At 40.1% G+C, this 20,137-nt stretch overlaps 2 protein-coding genes across 2 annotated transcripts in view; one reads left to right on the forward strand and one right to left on the reverse strand.

The window, feature by feature from the left end:
• Window positions 1–3,185: 3,185 nt before the first annotated feature.
• Window positions 3,186–20,137, reverse strand: part of LOC144048469 (uncharacterized) — a 121,151-nt gene continuing 104,199 nt past the window's right edge. The window contains exons 7-8 of the mRNA XM_077560480.1: window positions 4,385–4,472; window positions 3,186–3,652 (exon numbers count right to left, since the gene is read on the reverse strand). Coding sequence (XP_077416606.1) covers window positions 3,523–3,652; window positions 4,385–4,472 — 218 coding nt within the window. The 3' untranslated portion in view covers window positions 3,186–3,522. The remainder of the gene's footprint in view (window positions 3,653–4,384; window positions 4,473–20,137) is intronic.
• tars1 (threonyl-tRNA synthetase 1) lies at window positions 6,144–16,647 on the forward strand. The gene is made up of 19 exons (XM_077560479.1): window positions 6,144–6,318; window positions 6,815–6,892; window positions 6,954–7,144; window positions 7,571–7,694; window positions 9,238–9,362; window positions 10,099–10,216; window positions 10,950–11,014; window positions 11,095–11,173; window positions 11,332–11,478; window positions 11,738–11,836; window positions 12,873–13,039; window positions 13,119–13,281; window positions 13,377–13,514; window positions 14,961–15,038; window positions 15,121–15,221; window positions 15,424–15,528; window positions 15,603–15,675; window positions 16,034–16,148; window positions 16,245–16,647. Exons 1-19 carry the CDS (start codon window positions 6,259–6,261, stop codon window positions 16,391–16,393), a joined length of 2,175 nt encoding a protein of 724 aa, XP_077416605.1. The 5' UTR covers window positions 6,144–6,258; the 3' UTR covers window positions 16,394–16,647.

Here is a 20,137-nt window from a genome sequence, read left to right on the forward strand (position 1 = left end):
TCACCATCACCCCCCCCCCCCCCCCCCCGGCTACGGGGAGGATGCCAATAAAACCTTCTTGTGGGCATCATGTCTTTGACATGAGATTTGGCCACAATCTCGTCTTCTATTCAAGGGAAAGCGCTCGGCTGCCAGCAAACACGTTGACCTTTTTCAAGCTTTCCCTTGCTGTGTGACATTATGCACGGGGATGGTCGGGTTCGAGAACAGAACAGCAAAATAAGACCCCAGTCACCGGCGTGTCATCCTCGTTAAGACTGCCGGTGAACGGTAATGCGATGTCACTGATGTAACAGATGAGCAAAAATGTACGGAGGAGGATTAGGGCAAGTGAAGAGAAAAAAAAAAGTTGGCAGGATGCGGACTTTACTCAATTTAAATTCAGAATTTCGACTTAAAAGTGAGAAAATTCGGACTTTGTGAGAATTCTGAGAATAAAGCCAGAATTCTCACTTTAAAGTCAGAATTCTGAAAATAAAGTCAGAATTCTCAAAAGTGAGAATTCTGAGAATAAAGCCAGAATTCTGACTTTAAAGTCATAATTCTCTAAAGTCAGAATTCTGAGAATAAAGCCAGAATTCTCACTTTAAAGTCATAATTCTGAAAATAAAGTCAGAATTCTCAAAAGTGAGATTTCTGAGAATAAAGCCAGAATTCTCACTTTAAAGTCATAATTCTCTAAAGTCATAATTCTCTAAAGTCAGAATTCTGAGAATAAAGCCAGAATTCTCACTTTAAAGTCATAATTCTCTAAAGTCAGAATTCTGAGAATAAAGCCAGAATTCTCACTTTAAAGTCAGAATTCTGAAAATAAAGTCAGAATTCTCAAAAGTGAGAATTCTGAGAATAAAGCCAGAATTCTCACTTTAAAGTCAGAATTCTGAGATTAAAGTCAGAATACTGATTTTTTTTTTAGAGTGTGTGCGTCCATGTTTGTACCGCAGGAAGCAACGCAGCTTATTTTTTAAGACCAGTTTCCCAAGTCTTTGAACGGACAAAATTGTCGTGCTATATTCTAAAAAGCATTTGTACAAATAAAAGGCGACACGGTGCACCTACTGGGTAGCACCAATGCCTCACAGTGCTGAAGTTCTCGGTTCAAATCTCAGGTTGGCCTTCCAGTGCGGAGTCCCTAAAAAAAAAGCATATTATTATGAAATGTAATTGCTAACGAGCATTTATTCATTTTATGGTTCATCACCGTTTCAAGTCCACGACAGCGTCTCTCTTTGCACTCGCACGGAACTTCTTGTTCCTCCGACTTCTAAACATACTCGGATGCATGCCGAGAAGCTCTCGCATTGTGCGTGAGCGAGTATGTCATCATCATCAACTCTTTGGCCGCGCTGTCACCAAACAAGGCACAAGGCGCTCGCTGCTGCGACAACAACAACGCTCCTTCTGTTTTTGGCTCTCCTGTGAACATTTTCTACTTGTGTGCGCCGGCGCTGCGTTTGAAGGCTGTCAGGAGTCGTTTCATGTGCATCGCCACCATCAGCAGCGGCGGTAAGCTTCTGTTGTGACGGAGCACCTCTGAGTGAACCTCAAACTGCGGGGGGCGACCCAGAAAGGAAACGCGTGCACGATATTTCATCAAGTGGCGGGCCTTTTATTTGGTGGATGGACCTGAAATAATTGCATGCACCTGTGCCACGTGGTGCCACGTGGTGCCACCTGTGGTCGCGAGGGCTGGGGATCAAATACACAATACACTAGTTGGGAGACAATCATGCTACCGCTGAGCCATGCCACCCCAGTAATTCATACACTAGGGGTGTCAGGAGATTCCAATTTTTAATAGTAATTAATTTCACGATTTTTTGGGTGTAAAGCACTTTGAGTTGTTTCCTTACATGATAAGGTGCTATATAATTAAAATTGGCTTGACTTCAAAAGTGAACTCAGGATTAATCGAAAATTTGAAAGTTTTCACACTCTTGTTCTTTTAGTCGTTGATACAATAATGTTATAATAATGTATACAATTTAGTTTAAATTAAAAAGATGTAGTGTACTGTAAAAAAAAAAAAAAAAAAAAGGACTGTGATATTGATTTGTGGTGAGGTCATTTTTCTGCCACTAGATGGCATAATTGCATTTGTAAGACCTTGGTGACAGCTCAGTGCATTTTTCTTTTCATATTAAGAGCTTTCTAATTTTTAACATGCAGCAACTTGTGAAATTCTGCACAGTTTTAAAATTGTAAAATACAATTTGACCCCAGTCTCCACAAATACATGCATCATTATTAAATTTATTATGGCTAAATTTTGACGTGGATGTGTCTGCTGCCCCCAGTACAGGCTTTCCAAGTAAGGGGCGGTCATTAACTCATTCAAACCCAAAAACGTATAAATACGTTTTTAATGGGTTTTATTTTTATGCTAGAGCATACAGAAGGCTTTGCTACAGCTTCTGACCTGAAGAGGTCGCTGAAAGCAATGGTAATTATTACAAAAAACAGCCATCAGGTGGCAGCAGAGTATAAGAGATCAACCAGGGCCATGTTGCAACAAGCTCTTTTTGCCAGTATTTTCAACAGGTTTGTGAATAATAATCTAATGCTAATTGCTGCGAAACGGAAACAGATATAAATATACCCCCCCCCCCCCCCCCCCCGATTAAAGAAGAGACTCTAATCTTTCTTTTGGTAGGTTCCATGTTTTTTTTTTATAGCAATAGAACACAATATTCCGTGGGCCTTGTAAAATTAAAAAAATCAATATCCAGTAAAACAGCCGGGAGCAAAGGGGGTTGCTTCAGTGCAAATGGTTGGGAGTGAATGAGTTAATTGCAAAAATTAAAGTCTCTTTAAATTAACTCAAAATGAACGCACTAATTGTGCCAACTTTTTTTTTCTGGGTTTCTTCCATTGCTTTTTCTAGGTGCGCCGTTTAATTACAAAATAGATCATCGGCGGTTCAAATGGGAACGGTTGAAACGCACACCACGATAATGCACATGCATTATGCAGCGGCTATTGGCTATAATCCGCCCAATGGGGATGATAATATCATGGCTGTGGCGAGCTAGCGAGAGGGGATGTGAAGCATCTCGCGGTGGACTTCTCAGCAGATGCTTGTCTGCATGCTAGCGGTAGCGCGCTGCCCCCCCCCCCCCCCCCCCGCTGACCCCGATGTCATCCGTCATCCTCCCCCAGCGTGGAGGGCAGCTGAAGGCCAGCGATTTTTCATGGCGACGCATCCCCTTGGACTGGCTTGTAAGGAATGCCTTCACGTGTGCTTTATTGCACCCGGGTTGTACTTGAGCCTTTAAAATCCCTTCAAAACACATCCCGGCTCCACACTTGGCTTTTATCGCCATTAATTCGTCCGCACCCTTGTTTTTACCTCTTTATTGCATCATGAATGCGCTGCCTTCTTTGATGAGATTTATCGAAATGGTTGAATAAGTTAGGTGGACGCCCCGCGTTATTTAAGAGAATGATTTGTGGGAGACAATATAGATGTGAGTGATGGCCTAATAATATGCCGTAGCGACGCGAATGTAGAAAAAGGAAGGATCAAATATTCATGAAGTGTTTGGAGGGAGCAAATCCCATCATGTATTCGTCTGTGCAATTTCCTCGCAGAGAGCGAAAGAGGAGGGCGCGCGCTCGCTCGCTCGCTCGGCGTTGTTCACTCCAGAGACGCCTGTAGACAAACACCAAACTTTAGTGATTGATGTGACACGCGAGTGACGGGGAGTGCAAAGTGCAGGCAAGGGAGGGGGAAAAAAAAAAGAGAACCTCTCTACTGACACCTACAGGCCTGGGAATATCAAATATTCAAAGTGGCTCCAAATTATTGAAGATGACTTCTACACATGCAAAGTGGCCTCCTCTCAACAGCAGGGCTCCACTAAATTATTCCATCGGGTTTGACCCACTCCTTTTATTTATTTACAACACAATATCCTCGCTATAAATAATAAGCATCCTCTTTGCGCTTCAAAACATCATTTTTGGGGTCGCTTTGACATATCGCAACTCTATTTACATCCGTATTTGTTAAAAAAAAAAAAAAGTTAATATTTTGTCCAGAATGAATTTGCTACCTTCATTGTTTTTCATGTACAATTAATACCTTTAAATACACATTTTTCTACTTGCCGTCGACTGAAGATGACGTCACCTGTGGTGAGGAAATAGGTAACAACCAATCATGGCTCAGTTTGGTGACGACCGAACCCAGAAAACAGTTGAGCCATGATTGGTCGTTAGTCATTAGCTACTTCCAAAATATACAGTATATAAAAAAATAATAATTATTGCTGAAAATGGCTCAATGAGTCAAGTATCCCTTTAAAAAGAAAGATGACACCTACTACTAATGATAATAATAATAATAATAATAATAATAATAATAACATGCACATCTACTCACAGTTCAAAGGTCATGGGTTCAAATACGACCTCTGTTGGAAGTAGCAACATGACAGGAGACACTGTGGCAGCCATCTTGGTGGAATTTTCTAAAAACAAAAACAAAACATGGAATGAGCACTCCGGGTGCCTTTAAAATCCTTCTTAACAAATACATTTATGAAAAAAAAAAAACCTCCTTAAGTGCATGACTTATCGTACTGCCGACATTGCTCCTCAAAAATAATCTTACATTTGTGCTATTAAAACGAGGAAGTCAAGTCAAAGCATTTTCTTTACAGTAATAATCAGCGGGGGCGGCCATTTTGCCACTTAATGTCGACTGGAAATGACATCACAGTGCCAAAGGGCTCAACTTGCAAACATCACATGACCAAGCCTAGAAACCAATGTGAGCCGTCTTTGGTCGTCACCCGAGCCCTGCAACTGTGATGACATTTTCAGTAGACGGTGAGTGACAAAATGGCCGCCCTCACTGATTGATAAAAACAGGCGGATTTTGCTGCTTAATTCATTATCCACAAATGCAATATTAATCAGAATGTCATGTTTAGGCTAATGCGGGCGCATAGAAAATATTATTGTAAAGAAAAAAAGTGTCAACCGTTTTAGACCTCATGGTAATTCTGACCCTTAGACAACTAATCATTTCTATCTTCAGTTGCATATTTGCTATACATATTTATAAGAACCTTGAGGACTTGCCTGGTCTTTGAATCAAAGTTTTAAGTCTAAAACAGAGGCGAAAATTCGACAGAGCGTCAACATGGTCTGCGAGTGAGTGTTTTTTTTTTCTTTCTCTCCAGCTTTTGAAGGTGAATTATTCAACACTTCCCTCCCTCCCTCATAACAACCCCACCACACACCCACCTTCAAAAAAACAGCATGGAAGCTCACTGTGCTGCTTCATCTTCTCCTCTAATTCCCACAGAGAGTGTCAGGAGTTTAAAAACTGCTGTTGAACATTAATTGCAATGTGCACGTCTGGAGCCGAGAAGAAAGGCGATGTAGGACAAATATCACCTCCGCTGCTAACGGAGCAACGCAGCGATCAGCGGGATGATTGCAATCATCTGCTCTTTGTTCGTTTTACTTTCTGCATGCCTAGTGAGGAAGCAGCCTGACTTAGTATGCGGTTGCATCGCATTCGAATGCACAAGTAGCCTTTAAACAATTGATTGAAAGCAATTAGGAAAATCTTCGGTGGATTACTTCCTGAAAGGTGCAAGGTCAGAAATGTTAATACGAAGGTATAGGGGGAAAAAACGACTATCATAAAGCTCTGCAGGTGATCAAATCTACAACATTTCTAGGAAAATCACAATATCATATCACTGTTGAGCCTTTTTTATTTTAAATAAACAGTCTTGTGGGCAACTCGTGTTACCCTTGGGGGCCACCTGTTCGCGTTACTGGTGGCCCCGATAGACTATTCTGAGTTTTTGCTGCTGTTCTCGTCCACTTCCGGCTATACAGTTTTATATAGGCTACGAGATTATGATACCAACAAAATAAAAAAATAAAAAACTGACCTCTAAATGGAATAAATTAGCGTTAGAAAAGGTAAGTAATAGAAAATAGTAATCACATTTTAATTACGAGTTCATGTTATTATAAACATGTAGAATAAAATTTGGGAAAACTACTACATATATATTATATATATTCACGGAAATAAACATATACAAGCTATTAACAAAATGCATTACATGAGCAACGTTGCATCATGACATACTAAAGAGAAGGAGAAAAATATTGCATCAGTTTTCCGGGTGACGTCATCATCCGTCACAGCCGCCCGGCGCTCGTCGTGACAGTTTGGAGCTCGCTAACCCGTGAACAAGTCGCTCAAAGTGGGGCAGTTTGCCACACGTTATGACTGAACACACCGTCGTGGAGAAAATGAGCCAACTCAACGTGGGCGAAGGTCAAAAGGTAACGTTTCGCCTTCATTTCAAGCAACGCTGATTCAATGTAGCCGGTTAGCTTAGCCTAGCCGCCGCTACGTTCACGTTCACGACAACTAGCAATGCTTTGCTAACGTACTCACTTTCGGGAAGAACGGATAAGCTCACATTTCTGATGCTAAAATGCTGCATGTACAATTATGGCACCCTTTTAGACCAACTTATCTTAACGTCCTTCTTTATCTGCACGTTTGACTTGAAACTGAAAGTGGCAAGAACTGCTTGAAGTTGGACTGTAATTTTTTTTTGTAATCACAAATAAAAGTAAAAAGTTGTAGCGTATTATTTGGGCTTAGCATTTCCCCGTGTACTTCTAATAAACTGCTTTCAGTCTCACAACTTTGTAATATACCATCAAGTAAGTCCATTTTATTCAATAGGGACTTGTTCTGTATTGTAATGTAATTATGTGGAATATACTGCGTGGCATCGAGTAAACTCGTCCTGTGTGATTATTTGGACAGGGAGGAGCATTGAATGGTAAAGAGGGAGGAAAGAAGAAGGTGAAGAATAATGCTGGAGATGCTGGAGGCAGAGCGGAGGTGAGCAACACAACCATTCCATTTAGTTGACATACTTAGCACATTTGTTTTCTTCCGCTAGCTTTCACCAGCACCCGAGTACATCGACAAGCGGCTGACGTTGTACACCAAGCTCAAAGCTGAGCACGATGCCCTCACGGCAGAGCGAGCCGCCAAGGATTCCCGCGCCATTAAAGTCACCTTACCCGACGGGAAGGTGGTCGACGCGGAGTCTTGGAAGACCACGCCCTACCAAGTGGCTTGCGGAATCAGGTTATTTGCTGTTGTTGCATATTTTACTTACGTAGAGAAATGTTCCCCGCGGCGCTGCCAAACACGATGATAAGCATTGTTAAATGAGCTACCGCTTAAAACGGACCTTAAAACATTACCTTTGAATGAGGTGTCTGATAAGTCATCGATCGGGAAATAATGGCATTATAGCCAATCACAGATTTTGCATAATATCAGATGATCACATTGGTGTAAAGTTTATCTCCCATATAAATTTACTACCATTTTCCCACCCCTCTCTCAGTGCTGTGAAACTTCCTCATTATTATGCTGTGCTTCGCTGTAGTATATTTTGCACAATGCCAGGGCACTTTTGAACTACACTCGTCTCTTTAAAGTGGACCTGTCAGCATAACTCAACGTCTGGGCGTGAATTGGATGAATATGTCTCGCTCTGCCATCCAGCCAAGGCCTAGCTGACAACACCGTGATTGCCAAGGTGAACAAGGACGTGTGGGATCTGGACCGGCCTTTGGAGGACGACTGCAGCCTCGAGTTGCTCAAGTTTGACGATGACGAAGCTCAGGCTGTAAGTACATAAAAGCCAAGACTGAAAAACACAACAATTCTGAACACAAATTCTACTGGAGGTATATTGTCAAGGTTAACTGTTGAATTTTTTTAATATACTGCTCAAATAAATCAAAACAATTAAGGCAACACTTCGTTCCTTTAATTTTTTTTAGCAGAATATTAATGTAAGATATAAACTGCTTCAAAATATTTGTTATTCTAAGTTAAAAAAAAAAAATTGTTTAGTTTTCTTTTCACTCAGTATTTTGTGCACGAGTGCGATTCTCAAATTCACAGAGGACGCAAATTCAGCTTCCAATAAAATATCTGTGCTAGCAATACTAAGCTAGCATTAGCACTGTAAACAAGATGAATTTAGCCACGGCTGCTATGTTGTTAGCATGATTTATTTGTCATGCAGAGTTGCTTACCACTAAAATGTTATCAGTTTGTAGCTCTATTGTGTTTTTTTGGAGGGAACTTTTAAAATCAATTAAAAAAATAAAAAAAATTGATAAGTGAGCTGTCAAGCAGCTAGTCAACTAGTTGTTTGGGACACAAGATGGGACCAGATGGGTTGTTTAAAAAAATAAAAATAAAAACATCTTCACAGATTCTTTTTGCTAGGCCATACAGACAGTTTTGACAAATTTAACAAAAAAAAGTCATTCAAATAAATAGAAAACACTATCATTAATGCGCCGGTTTAAAACCTTTTACAATTTGGTAAATTTCATACTTTTGCCACAAACTATACTATTGGTCAGTCCACAGGTGTGGGTGTTCTTTTTTTATTTTATTAATATATATATTTTTTTAATTATTATTATTATTATTTTTTTTTACAAATTATTGACCCATCTAAAGTGTTCAATGACTTGCTGTCTTTGATGATGCAATGTTAATGGTAGGACTAATATGCTGTTGTGCGGGTCTCCTGAAAAGTGCTGATTTTGGAGGTGCGAGAACTAAGTGCATCTCAATAAATCAATAAATCGAGATCAAAGATGACATTTTCGTCTGTTGCCTTGATTGGTCAAACAAACGTGCAAAGATGCCGCATCGTCCAATCAGCTCGAAGAATTGTACCGCAAGTCCCTCCTTTCCCGAACGGATCTGCAGAATGAACTCCTTTGAGGGAATCCCAATTATCAACCTGGCTTGTGAGATTATGTTTCTAATACATTCTTCTAATTTCTTGAGATGGATATTCGGAGGATTTTGATGTCGTAGCCTATGCTTTGACGAAGACGTGACCTTTGGCAGTATACGCACGCCATTTCCATTGTATTAGTCTGTCACAAGGCAAGTTATAGCAAGGAGGGAAAAGCTTCCATGGGGGGTAAAAAATCAATTCTAACCAATGCAGTAAAAAAAAAAAAAACGTGCTTGACACACATTGTTATGGAAGCTGAAAAAAATCAATAAAACAATTTCATAAAAAAAAAAAAACCTTTCGGTAGCACTATTATGGAAGAGAAAAAATCCATTTAAGAGACCTTGTTTGAGAAACCGCGATGGAAGTGTGAACAAAAAGCTCATTTTCTCTATCCTTGAAGGTTTACTGGCACTCGAGTGCGCACATCCTGGGTGAAGCCATGGAGCGAGTGTACGGGGGTTGCCTGTGCTACGGCCCGCCCATTGAGAACGGCTTCTACTACGACATGTTCCTCGACGGCAACGAGTGAGTGGCCTCGCCTCGCCTTTTTTCCAAACGGTCATCCACGAGCTGCACTGGAGATGAACCTCTTTCTTTACAAACAGCCTTTTCCCAGATGCGTTCCCTGCGTGCTGCAGGAGAGGAGAGTGCTGTCGAATTAATTCCATAACCCTTTTAATGAAGTCATGTTATGCAAATGGCATCCCGTACTGGCTGATTCGTACCAAGGAGCTTTTGACATTGCAGGACCCTTCCAGCCAATTACTCTTGACTATTAGTCCAGCTTTCTCAAAGGTTCCTCTCTAATCACAACGGGGCTGACACTTAACTCTTTGACTGCCAGACGTTTTCAGAAAAGGGATGCCGTGGGTGCCAGCCGATTTAAGCATTTTGACTGATCTTTCAAGGTCCACGGAAAATTATGTGTTTGGACTATGGAAACACACATTCTACCAAATGAAAGATTGGACTCTCATCTTTCATCAGAAAAAAAAAGTTTGTTTCTACCTTATTCCGTTTTTGAGTAATCAACAATAGAAAATGGTTAGTTTCACCTCTGTTTTGAAACAAACGTCTTTTAACGTCTTTGGCACTCCTCCATAGGATTTTACTAAACGTTATTTAACGTTTTTGGCAGTCAAAGAGTTAAGATGCCCTTTAAACACCAGCGTGCTAAATTTAGCAGCGTCTTAAAGGTAGTTTGAATATCAATGCCAGATCCAAAAATCGGCCTTTCTCTTTGTGGAATTTGTGTGCAAAGGGGCGTGTCGAGCAACGACTTCACTTGTCTGGAGGGCTTGTGCAAGAAAATCATCAAGGAGAAGCAGCCTTTCGAGAGGCTGGAGATCAAAAAGGAAACTCTGCTGGAGATGTTCAAGGTAGGCCGCGGAAGAAACAATGTCACATCGCATGAGTAACTCCAAGTCAATTCAACTGAGCCGTGCTGCGAAAAAAAGCTGAAATCGGTGAATAATTGATGCAGAAGAGGGTGTAATTGCTTATGATGCCACAAGATGGCGGCAAAGCACTTAAAAAGAAGAGGATTAAAAAAAAATACATGCATCTAGCATGCACACATTGATGTATCCATGGTACATAAACGACAATATTTAGTAGTTGGATTATGCAATGAGGCTCATCAATAGTGTTAGCTAACACGTTAGTCATTAAACTCACTTACGGACATTTACACACACCAATAAATGTTAGTTAAAGGGGAAGTCAACCCCCCCAATTTTTTTGGGACAATATGTTCTATGCAGTCTAAATATGCTATTCTGGTTGATATTGTCTTAGTGGAATATGAATAGCAAAATCCAGCTGTTTTTAATCCATCTCAAAATGGCCGCCCCCGCTGGATTTTTGCTCCATAACTCATATTCCACAAATGTAATATTACTCAGAATGTCATGTTTAGACCCGTGAGGTCACATATAGCATATTAATGTCAAGAAATGTTTAAGGTTGACTTTCCACTTTTTAAGTTTCAGTCTGGACAGTGCATGAGGTGCATTCAAGGACCGCCAACAAAACAAGGAATATCAAACCCCAAGTGAAGAAAAAAAAAAAACACCATCAGAGAATTAACCCTTCACGTCTTCCTCTTGACAGTACAACAAGTTCAAGTGTCGCATATTGAACGAGAAGGTCACCACAGCCACTACAACCGTTTACAGGTGAGAGAATGTTGTCACGGTAACCGCCGTTGGCGTGCCTTGTTGATTTCAAACGCCCTCCACAATCTCACACGTTTCAGGTGTGGCCCTTTAATTGATTTGTGTCGGGGTCCGCACGTGAGGCACACAGGAAAAATCAAGGCACTTAAGATCCACAAGGTGAGCCGTAATTACGGGTGATGTCATTTGCAAGCATTTTCCTCTTCTCTAATCTGAAATTGTTTAAATAATCCTAACTTCATGGTTTTTGATTGTGAAAGGCCGGTGGATTTCCCGGCCAAAACCGTGAACGTTTTTATATTTTTTTTACTGCCCAGAACTCCTCCACATACTGGGAGGGAAAAGCAGACATGGAGACCCTCCAGAGGATTTATGGAATCTCCTTCCCAGACTCCAAAATGCTGAAAGAGTGGGAGAAGTTTCAGGAAGAGGCCAAGAACAGAGATCATCGCAAACTGGGCCGGGTATGAACTCAAGGAGGTGGTGAGCTCACAAAGTAGACCAACTATCAGCGCTTCTTTTTTTCGACCAGGAAAAATGACCGTTATCAGCTTTGAGTCATGATAAATTGGCCAACTCTGGTTTCTGAGGCCGATTGAGTTAATTGGGTCTAAATTGCTAGAAAGTGAGCTTAGAACAACAAATCCGCATTCCAGCACGGGATGAGCCGCTTGAAATGAAAAGCGCTTTGACCTAAATGCAAATGTCTTCCTGTATCCTCAGGAGCAGGACCTGTTCTTCTTCCACGACCTGAGTCCAGGGAGCTGCTTCTTTCTGCCCAAAGGCGCCTTCATCTACAACACCCTGATTGAGTTCATCAGAGTAAGTCGCAGTCATAATTGGACAAAATGTCAACTGAGGAGACTAGAAAAAAGGGAGTTTTGGTGGACGCCGGCCGGTATCATACTGAGAGCTGCTTCGAATATTTCACACTTCTAGTGTGGCGAAATTAGAAAAATCATGAGAGAACTCTCGTTATGATTATGCACAGTTTTCCACCTAGACAAACTATAACGATCCAGTATGTGTTCAGTCAATGCAAATTATGTCGCATCTACAGCGCCTTGCCAAATTATTAGCCCCCCCCCCCTTGAATTTTTATTAGCTTTTGCCAATTTTATAAAATTAGATTTTTGTGTGTGAATATTTAAAAAAATAAAAAATACATTGTGTAAATGTTTAATATTATATAATTAATATTTGTTTGAAACTTGAAATGTGGTTAATAATACTTTTGCAAGGCACTGTTTGTTTAAGCCAGATAAGCACATTCAAAATACAAATTTCCAAATACCAAGTATAATTTGCAGTCATGGCTTACGAATCCACCTGGAGTTAATAGCAGCAATCAAGTAGTTCCAACTAAACATTTGCTCCCAAAATGTATAAATACGTTCTATTTTGTGTCCCAAAGACGTATTTATGTGTTTTTTTTTATGCTAGCGCATACAAAAGGGTTTGAAGCCTTTGAACTATAAAGAACGGGTAAAGCAATGGTAATAGTAACAAAAAACGGCCAGCAGGTGAAAGCAGAGTATAAGAGATCAACCAGGGCAATGTTGCAAACAAGCTCATTTACCCACAGTTCTAAAAAGATTTGTGAATGATGATGGAACTTAGCTATATTCTAATGCGAATTCTTGCAAAACGGATACAAATATACTTTTTTTTTTCCCTGATGAAAGAAGGGACTCTAATCTTTCTTTTGGTAGGTTCCATGTTTTTATAGCAATAAAACACAATATTTTGTGGGCCTCGCAAAATCAGTCAAAACAGCCGGGAGCGAAGGAGGTTGCTTCAATGAAAATGGCCGAATTAATGAGGTTATACAAACATTTTGATTTGTTTCCTCTGGCAGAGTGAGTACAGGAAAAGGGGCTTCCAGGAGGTGGTGACCCCCAACATCTACAACAGCAAACTGTGGCAGACCTCCGGCCACTGGCAGCACTACAGCGAAAACATGTTCTCCTTCGAGGTGGAGAAGGAAACGTTCGCCCTCAAACCTATGAACTGTCCCGGCCACTGGTGAGGCCTCTTCTTCTTCTTTGGTACTTTTTTTTTTTTTTTTTCCAATTTGAATAAAAAATTGCCAATGAAATTTCAGTCTAATGTTCGACCACCGGCCACGCTCGTGGCGAGAGCTGCCCCTGCGCATGGCCGACTTTGGCGTCCTGCACCGCAACGAGCTTTCGGGAGCCCTCAGCGGCCTCACCCGCGTGCGCCGCTTCCAGCAGGACGACGCTCACATCTTCTGCTCCATGGATCAGGCGAGACAAACCGCAACTGCTGAAACGCAATCAATTTGTCAACATGCACCGGGCCCGCCGAATTTCTGAAGCGCGTCGATTATTTTTGCGCTCAGATCGAGGACGAGATCAAGGGCTGCCTGGACTTCCTGCGCACCGTGTACGCCGTGTTCGGCTTCTCTTTCAAGCTAAACCTCTCCACGAGACCCGAGAAATTCCTGGGGGAACCCGCCGTCTGGGAGCAAGCAGAAAAGGTAATCAAAGCGCCTCCTTGTTTTTCTTGCTTAGCTGAAAATGTCAAGCGCTCGCACAAAGTCCCCGGAGAACAAAAGATGGCCGAGCTGCGATGTTATCGAGATAGAAATTGAAGAGGCTGGGCGCAAATGGATCGTGCTTCTCCCAAGACAAAGAACATCTATATTTAAAAAGAATGTGCAGCGTTGTGCACATCTGCTGTCAGCTAAAAATGCGCTCTGTTCTCCTGAGGCTTTACCCCACCACGGAGATTTTTCAACATTTGTCAGCTCACTAATAGAGATGAGAAAAATACTGGATGTAGTTTAGGAATCCACAACAAAATTGAACATTGTCTTTACAATAATATAGAGCTGCTCGATTATGGAAAAAATTATAATCACGCGGTTCACTTTTCATGGCCTCGCTGTTTTGCGGATTTTTGTGTGCAATTCTGCATTCTTTTTTTTTTTCTACAGTAATGTACCTATTTTATAAAATTTATGAAGGTTTGAACATTGAGAATGTTTAAACGAGAGAAATGTGAGAAACGAAAATGCCTCGATGGGAAAAGTGTAGTGAGGGGTTTTAGAGCCTTAACAGATTTATAATAAATGTAAAACATAAAAGTTAACTACTTTGCGGATTTCATTTATTGTGCGTATTTTTTTTAACCTAACCCCAGCTGTATTCTGGCAATAATTAAAATCACAATTATTTATTTTTTGGTACAAAACAAGAAAATGTTTAAGCATTTAAAAATTATAGTAAGACCAATTAGATGTATGGGAAAAAATATATAAACACTGTAATTATGTAAGTTCCTTTTGGACTAAGCAATTTATCATAACATGTATTTATTTATTTAGGCAAAAACATGCAACTTGTGCACTGTGCATTAGGATGATTATTTTATTTAAAAATATTAAGACAAATTAAAAAAATAGAAACACTATAATTTATGTAAGCTCCTTTACAGAATTTATAATAATATATATTTATAATATTTATTTATTTATTTATGTTGGCAAAAACTTGAGGTTGGAGTGCAGCACGACGCTCATTTATTTTTTGGTACAAAACAAGAAAATGTTTTAAACGTAAAAAAACAAATATTAAGACAAATACAATTCTTTGAAACTTTTGGATGAAACAAAAGATATAAAATTTGTTATTTTAAAATTTTAAAAAGGTGCAAATATATAAATTCATTCACTTCCAGCCCGGTTAAAAAGGATCTTTGACGTCATTGGCACTGAATGTGTTAAACTGAAAAATGTGTATTAATAATCTTTTTTTATGATCATGCAGATGTTTTTAATTGTAGCGTGTAATAATTGAAATTGTAATTGAATTTTGATTATATTGCCCACGCGAACCTTGTGGGCAGTCACGAAAATGGATGCATGTATTAATTGCGCAGCCCTACAATAATGTTGCGTGTCTCAACTGCCTCCGTTTGGCAGCAACTGGAGAACAGCTTGAATGACTTTGGGGAGAAATGGATTCTCAACCCGGGCGATGGAGCTTTCTACGGGCCAAAGGTGAACCGGCTAACAACGCCATTAACGGCCAGTCAGCGGGCGGGGGATGCGCGCCTTCGATTAACCTCTCATCTGCGCACAGATCGACATCCAGATCAAGGACGCCATCGGCCGATACCATCAGTGCGCCACCATCCAGCTGGACTTCCAGCTACCCATCCGCTTCAATCTCTCCTTTGTTAGGTGCTTAATCCTGCTCGCTGGCTCACATTCACCTTGAAGAAAATCTATTAAAAAAAAAATCTCTTTGATGGATGCTTTGTAGTGCTGTAATGTGCAAGTCTTTTTCCAGAGACCATTACAAAGAGGAGGGGTGGGGAATTTAAAATGGAGGGTTTGGGAGAAATTAGCAAGTGCATATTTCATTTCTTGCCCTCGTTTACAGCCATGATGGAGACGACAAGAAGCGACCGGTGATCATCCACAGAGCCATCCTGGGATCAGTAGAGCGCATGATCGCCATCCTGACCGAAAACTACGGAGGCAAATGGTTCGTTTACCATCCGTGATTTATTGATGATAGTTGATATCGCAAGAAATGAGCACTAACAAAATGTCCTCCAGGCCGCTGTGGCTGTCACCTCGCCAAGTTATGGTCGTACCTGTGGGGCCAACCTGTGACGAGTACGCTCAGAAGGTAAATACAGTATATTTTATCTAGCCATCAAAAGTTCCTTTTGTACTGTAATAAAATCTTTGAAAAGTGTAAATATTACGTAAATGTTGTGTACATCAGCAAGCTTTTAAATCCAGCATGTATGCATCAGCAAGAAAGCAAGATAATATATGCTGCCTAATGAGGAAGTAAAAGCAACATCAGAGAGAAAAGTAGATGAGGTCAGCCCTATCAGCTGGGAGGTGCATTACTGCCACCAAGTGGACTGGAGACTCATCGCAAGCACATTCACCAGCAAGGAGCCGTGTGAAATGACACTGCACAAGTTGTCTATTTCAACACTTTTTACAGTGTATTTTTTTATTTTTTAACTGTCCAGGTTCAACAAGACTTCCACAACGCCGGCTTCATGAGCGACGTGGATCTGGATCCCGGATGCACTCTGAACAAGAAGATCCGAAACGCTCAGCTGGCACAGCACAACTTCATCCTGGGTCAGTCAGTGACTTCATCACTCCTCCCTCCTCTTCTTTCACCTCCTCAACTTGCCTAATGTCTTTTTTTCTACATATCCCCCCCTCATGAAACAGTGGTGGGAGAGAAGGAGAAGACGAGTAACACGGTGAACGTGCGCACCCGGGATAACAAAGTTCATGGCGAGCGCGGCGTGGACGAGTGCATCCAGCGTCTCAAAGAGCTCAAATCGTGCAAAAGTCGGAACGCAGAGGAAGACTTCTGAGCTCTTTGGTTTCATCTCAGCAGCATATGAGTCAATTAACGTTAAAAGGGGCTTTGCCTTTTTGTTTGTTTTGTTTAAATCAAAAGAACCAAATTGGTCAACTGTAGTTTTTCAAAATGCAGGATGTTATTGATCATGTCCATCTCTATTACAACTGTAATTTCTTTCAAAGTATCTTGGGTGATTTATTTTTGCTATATTTTCAGGGAATTGTACATGAGTTGCAATTTTGGTAATTAAACAGTCTATTCTTAGTTTTTGTGTGTACGAGTGGATGTTTTTAAATTATCTTGACCTTTTTTTTCCAAAATGATCTTCATGATTCAAAGAACAGCATCTATGGTATAGAGGGAAAAACTGTTTAATGAAAAGGATAATGCAACTGAACATTTCATATCGCCACTTTTTTTTTTTTAAGCATGTCAAAATGTAATGTAGTCAACTTAATTTTCAATATTTTAGCAAAACGCCTTCAGTTGATATAATCTAAATATATCCTCATAGGGTTGCAAATGAGCTTACATTCACACCTGTGAGGCAGACGGGCTAACCACTAGGGTACGGTATACTAAGCGTATCATTAAATAAAATCGTCAAAGCCCCAACAAGTTCCAGGTATTGAATTTATGACTTCCGCTCACTCAATATCCATCCTTCAATCCATCCATTTTTGGTATTTGCTCCAACCACTAGTGGGCGCCCTTTCTCTGCACTTGCACAGCTGGAACGCATTAGAAGAGCTTTTGGCTGACGGGGAAGCGACCCTGCACAGACGTGCTTTCAGGTGGAGGAAAGAAAACAACATGCAAAGCCCAAACCAAAATGTAGCCGTAACCTTTTTGCAAAACGACTCGAGCGCTCAATTTACCGCCGCTGATATTCACAAGACTCTGCCGTAAACACGTAAATGTGTAATTAAACATCTGTTCTGCCGCCGGCTACATGATGTGGCCCCTGTTTTATTTGGAAACGTCCCCTTTAAGTCAATCAAATGTAGCCCCATTACCTTTAAGTGGGAACATTAAGTACAAGTTGGAGTAAAATAGATTTTCACATTTGTGATAAGTGAGCGCTGGGCCAACGCAAACATTAATTTTGGCTGCTCTGACACTTACAGGTGATTAAAAATTAAGAGAGGCTGACAGAGGTGCTGGCCTCTAGGAAGTTTTCAGCACCAAATAAAGTCAGTTTGGTTTCTGTGGACTGAACTTTATGGGTGCAAAAAAAAACACACACAAAAAAACAGGCCTTTTCACATGCTAATGCTCAACATTAATTCATGCTGAATGTTTAGTTTTTTACTACAGGGCAATGATTTGAAGTCATTCCTTCAAGTCAACTTCTATTAAATATTTATGAATTCTTTTATGTTTTGTATTCCATAAATCGTTGGCTGCTGGTGTACACCCCCCCACCCCCACACACACTCAACTGCAAATTTATCACTGTTAGCAGTATAAACAATGTTAGCAGCATATTCCAATTGATGTTAAATGAAACTAGTTTAGAACCAAAATAACTTTCTATTATATGCGCCAAGTCCCCCTAATTTAATTTTAGTGTTACTTTAACTACCGCAACAGAGTTGCAAATAATGCTAATACTGTACATTTTGTTGTGGCGTTAGCTGCTATGCTAACTGGTCATGAATATGCTACTTATATAAATGTATAACTAAAAAAAAAAAAAAAGAATAAAAACTTTGATATTAATGCCTTTTTTAAATTAACTAACTAACTTTAATTAGCTTTAGTGGGTGTGACGTCAAAAAACATCAGCCCATTGTCAGAGCAATTAGCTTGATGATGTCATTTGTGCTAGCGTTTTTTTCTCTTCTAGTCTAGATGGTGAAAAAGCTCGTAAAAATGTGTGGATTTTGGAAAAACAACTTCAGAGCACAATTATTATTGTTCAAACTATGTCTGTGATTAAACAAAAATGTTTAAACAATTACAAGGAAGAAATCAATAAAATCATGCTTAAAAAAAAGCTGATTTAAAAATGACTTGGCTATATTTGATGCATAAGTTGGTCATCAAGACGGAGTGACAAGTGATTTTTTTGGGGGGTATTTTAAATAATATTTAGAAACCTCGTCTTGTCATGGATTATTGGATTATTAGAAATTTCATGAAGGACAGAAAATGTCCTCCAATTCAGGAAATGACCCCAGCCCGCCATACTGTATCAAATCCCACCACAAGGGGGAACAACAGAACCAGGCAGCAAAAAAAGGGTTCCATGAGTGAAGGGTGGGAGTTAAAAAGAAGAAGTTAAAAAAAAAACAACAAAAAAAACAATTGGATTAGGGGTTAATGAAAGAGTCAGTGGAGTCGGAGCGTCAACAGACGGAGCGGAGCGGGTCGGGGCGGCATATGTGGAGTCGGGAATCCCTGCTGGATGCTTCAATGGCAGTCTGGCCTCCAACTCGAAGGGTCACAACGCTTCAGTGAGCTGAGCAAACCTCTCCTTCTCGTCACACACGTGCATTTATTTGCTAAGTACCACACGCTCAAGTGGTCCCTCTGCAGCAGCCTGCCATTTGGGGATGACGCTGCGGCGAGACTCCGCTGATGCCTTTTATACAATCGCATACTTACTCACGCTTTACTACTGAAGACCTTCAGCCAGTAAATTACTGGAGAAAGTCAATGAGGACCTCTCCTGGGCTTTTACTTTTTTTTTTTTTTTTTTTTCCTCCTGGGCTTTTACTGTATATACTGTACATTGTACCGGCGATCAAAATGTGATAAGCGGGCACTCTCTAGTGGTACACAAAAGAACTACTGATTTTATACAATTTACATTTAAATACAGTACAAATCTGCATATTGGAATGAAAAGATGACAAAATATATACAGCACAATAATAAATACGAGAAAATTTAAAAGACTTAATCTACTCTAAAATGTCCCCCAATATGTAGCTAATGTTTAAAAGTTAAAAAAACTACTAGCACAAGATGATATGACCACCTTTTCAAGCAGTCGTTCAACCTTTCAAGAAGTAGGCCTATTTACCGTTTGTGCCGTAGAAAGAATACAAATCTTAATTTTACATAAAATAAGCCGTTAATGACAAAACAACGACAAAATGCAAACAAAGGTAATTAGTCCAATGAAAAGCTCATAGCTAAGGCAATTACTTTTCATGTTTACACACGTTTTGAAATTCCCACCCGTTTTTAGTTGTTATCCTTTGCTAAGCTAACTAGCGACCGGTTGTTACTGCATATGGAATTTGTTCAATGACTGTGACTATATTTTAATTATATTTTAAGTTAATCCACTGGAAAGAAAGAAAATGAGGACATTTACACAAATTTAAAGTATTCCCCCCCCCCCCCACACCAAAGGCTATTGCAAGCTAATGCTAGCTATCTTAAACATTTGGCTTGATCAAATCCAACTTTTAGAACGGTAGGAGCAGTTTATTGATTTGTTTTAACGCACAGAGTGAAATCACGCCAATTTAAACAAGTCTATAAATGCTCTATATATATATATATATGAGTACCTTAATTTAATCAGCAATAAGAACATCTAGAAGGCTTAAAATGAAATAATATTAGGCCGACCTAATTCCTACAGTTTCCAGAATGTGTCCACAACATCCATCTACCAATGTGACACTTCATTTGGTCATTTGGTTTAAAAACAACAACAACGATAACAAATTTCGGTTTCTTCACAGATGCTAGTTAACTTCTGAATGGTTCTAATCTCAAACCAATATGAGGCAAT

This window comes from Vanacampus margaritifer, chromosome 3, assembly GCF_051991255.1.
Source record: "Vanacampus margaritifer isolate UIUO_Vmar chromosome 3, RoL_Vmar_1.0, whole genome shotgun sequence".
In the NCBI taxonomy this organism is placed as follows: domain Eukaryota; kingdom Metazoa; phylum Chordata; class Actinopteri; order Syngnathiformes; family Syngnathidae; genus Vanacampus; species Vanacampus margaritifer.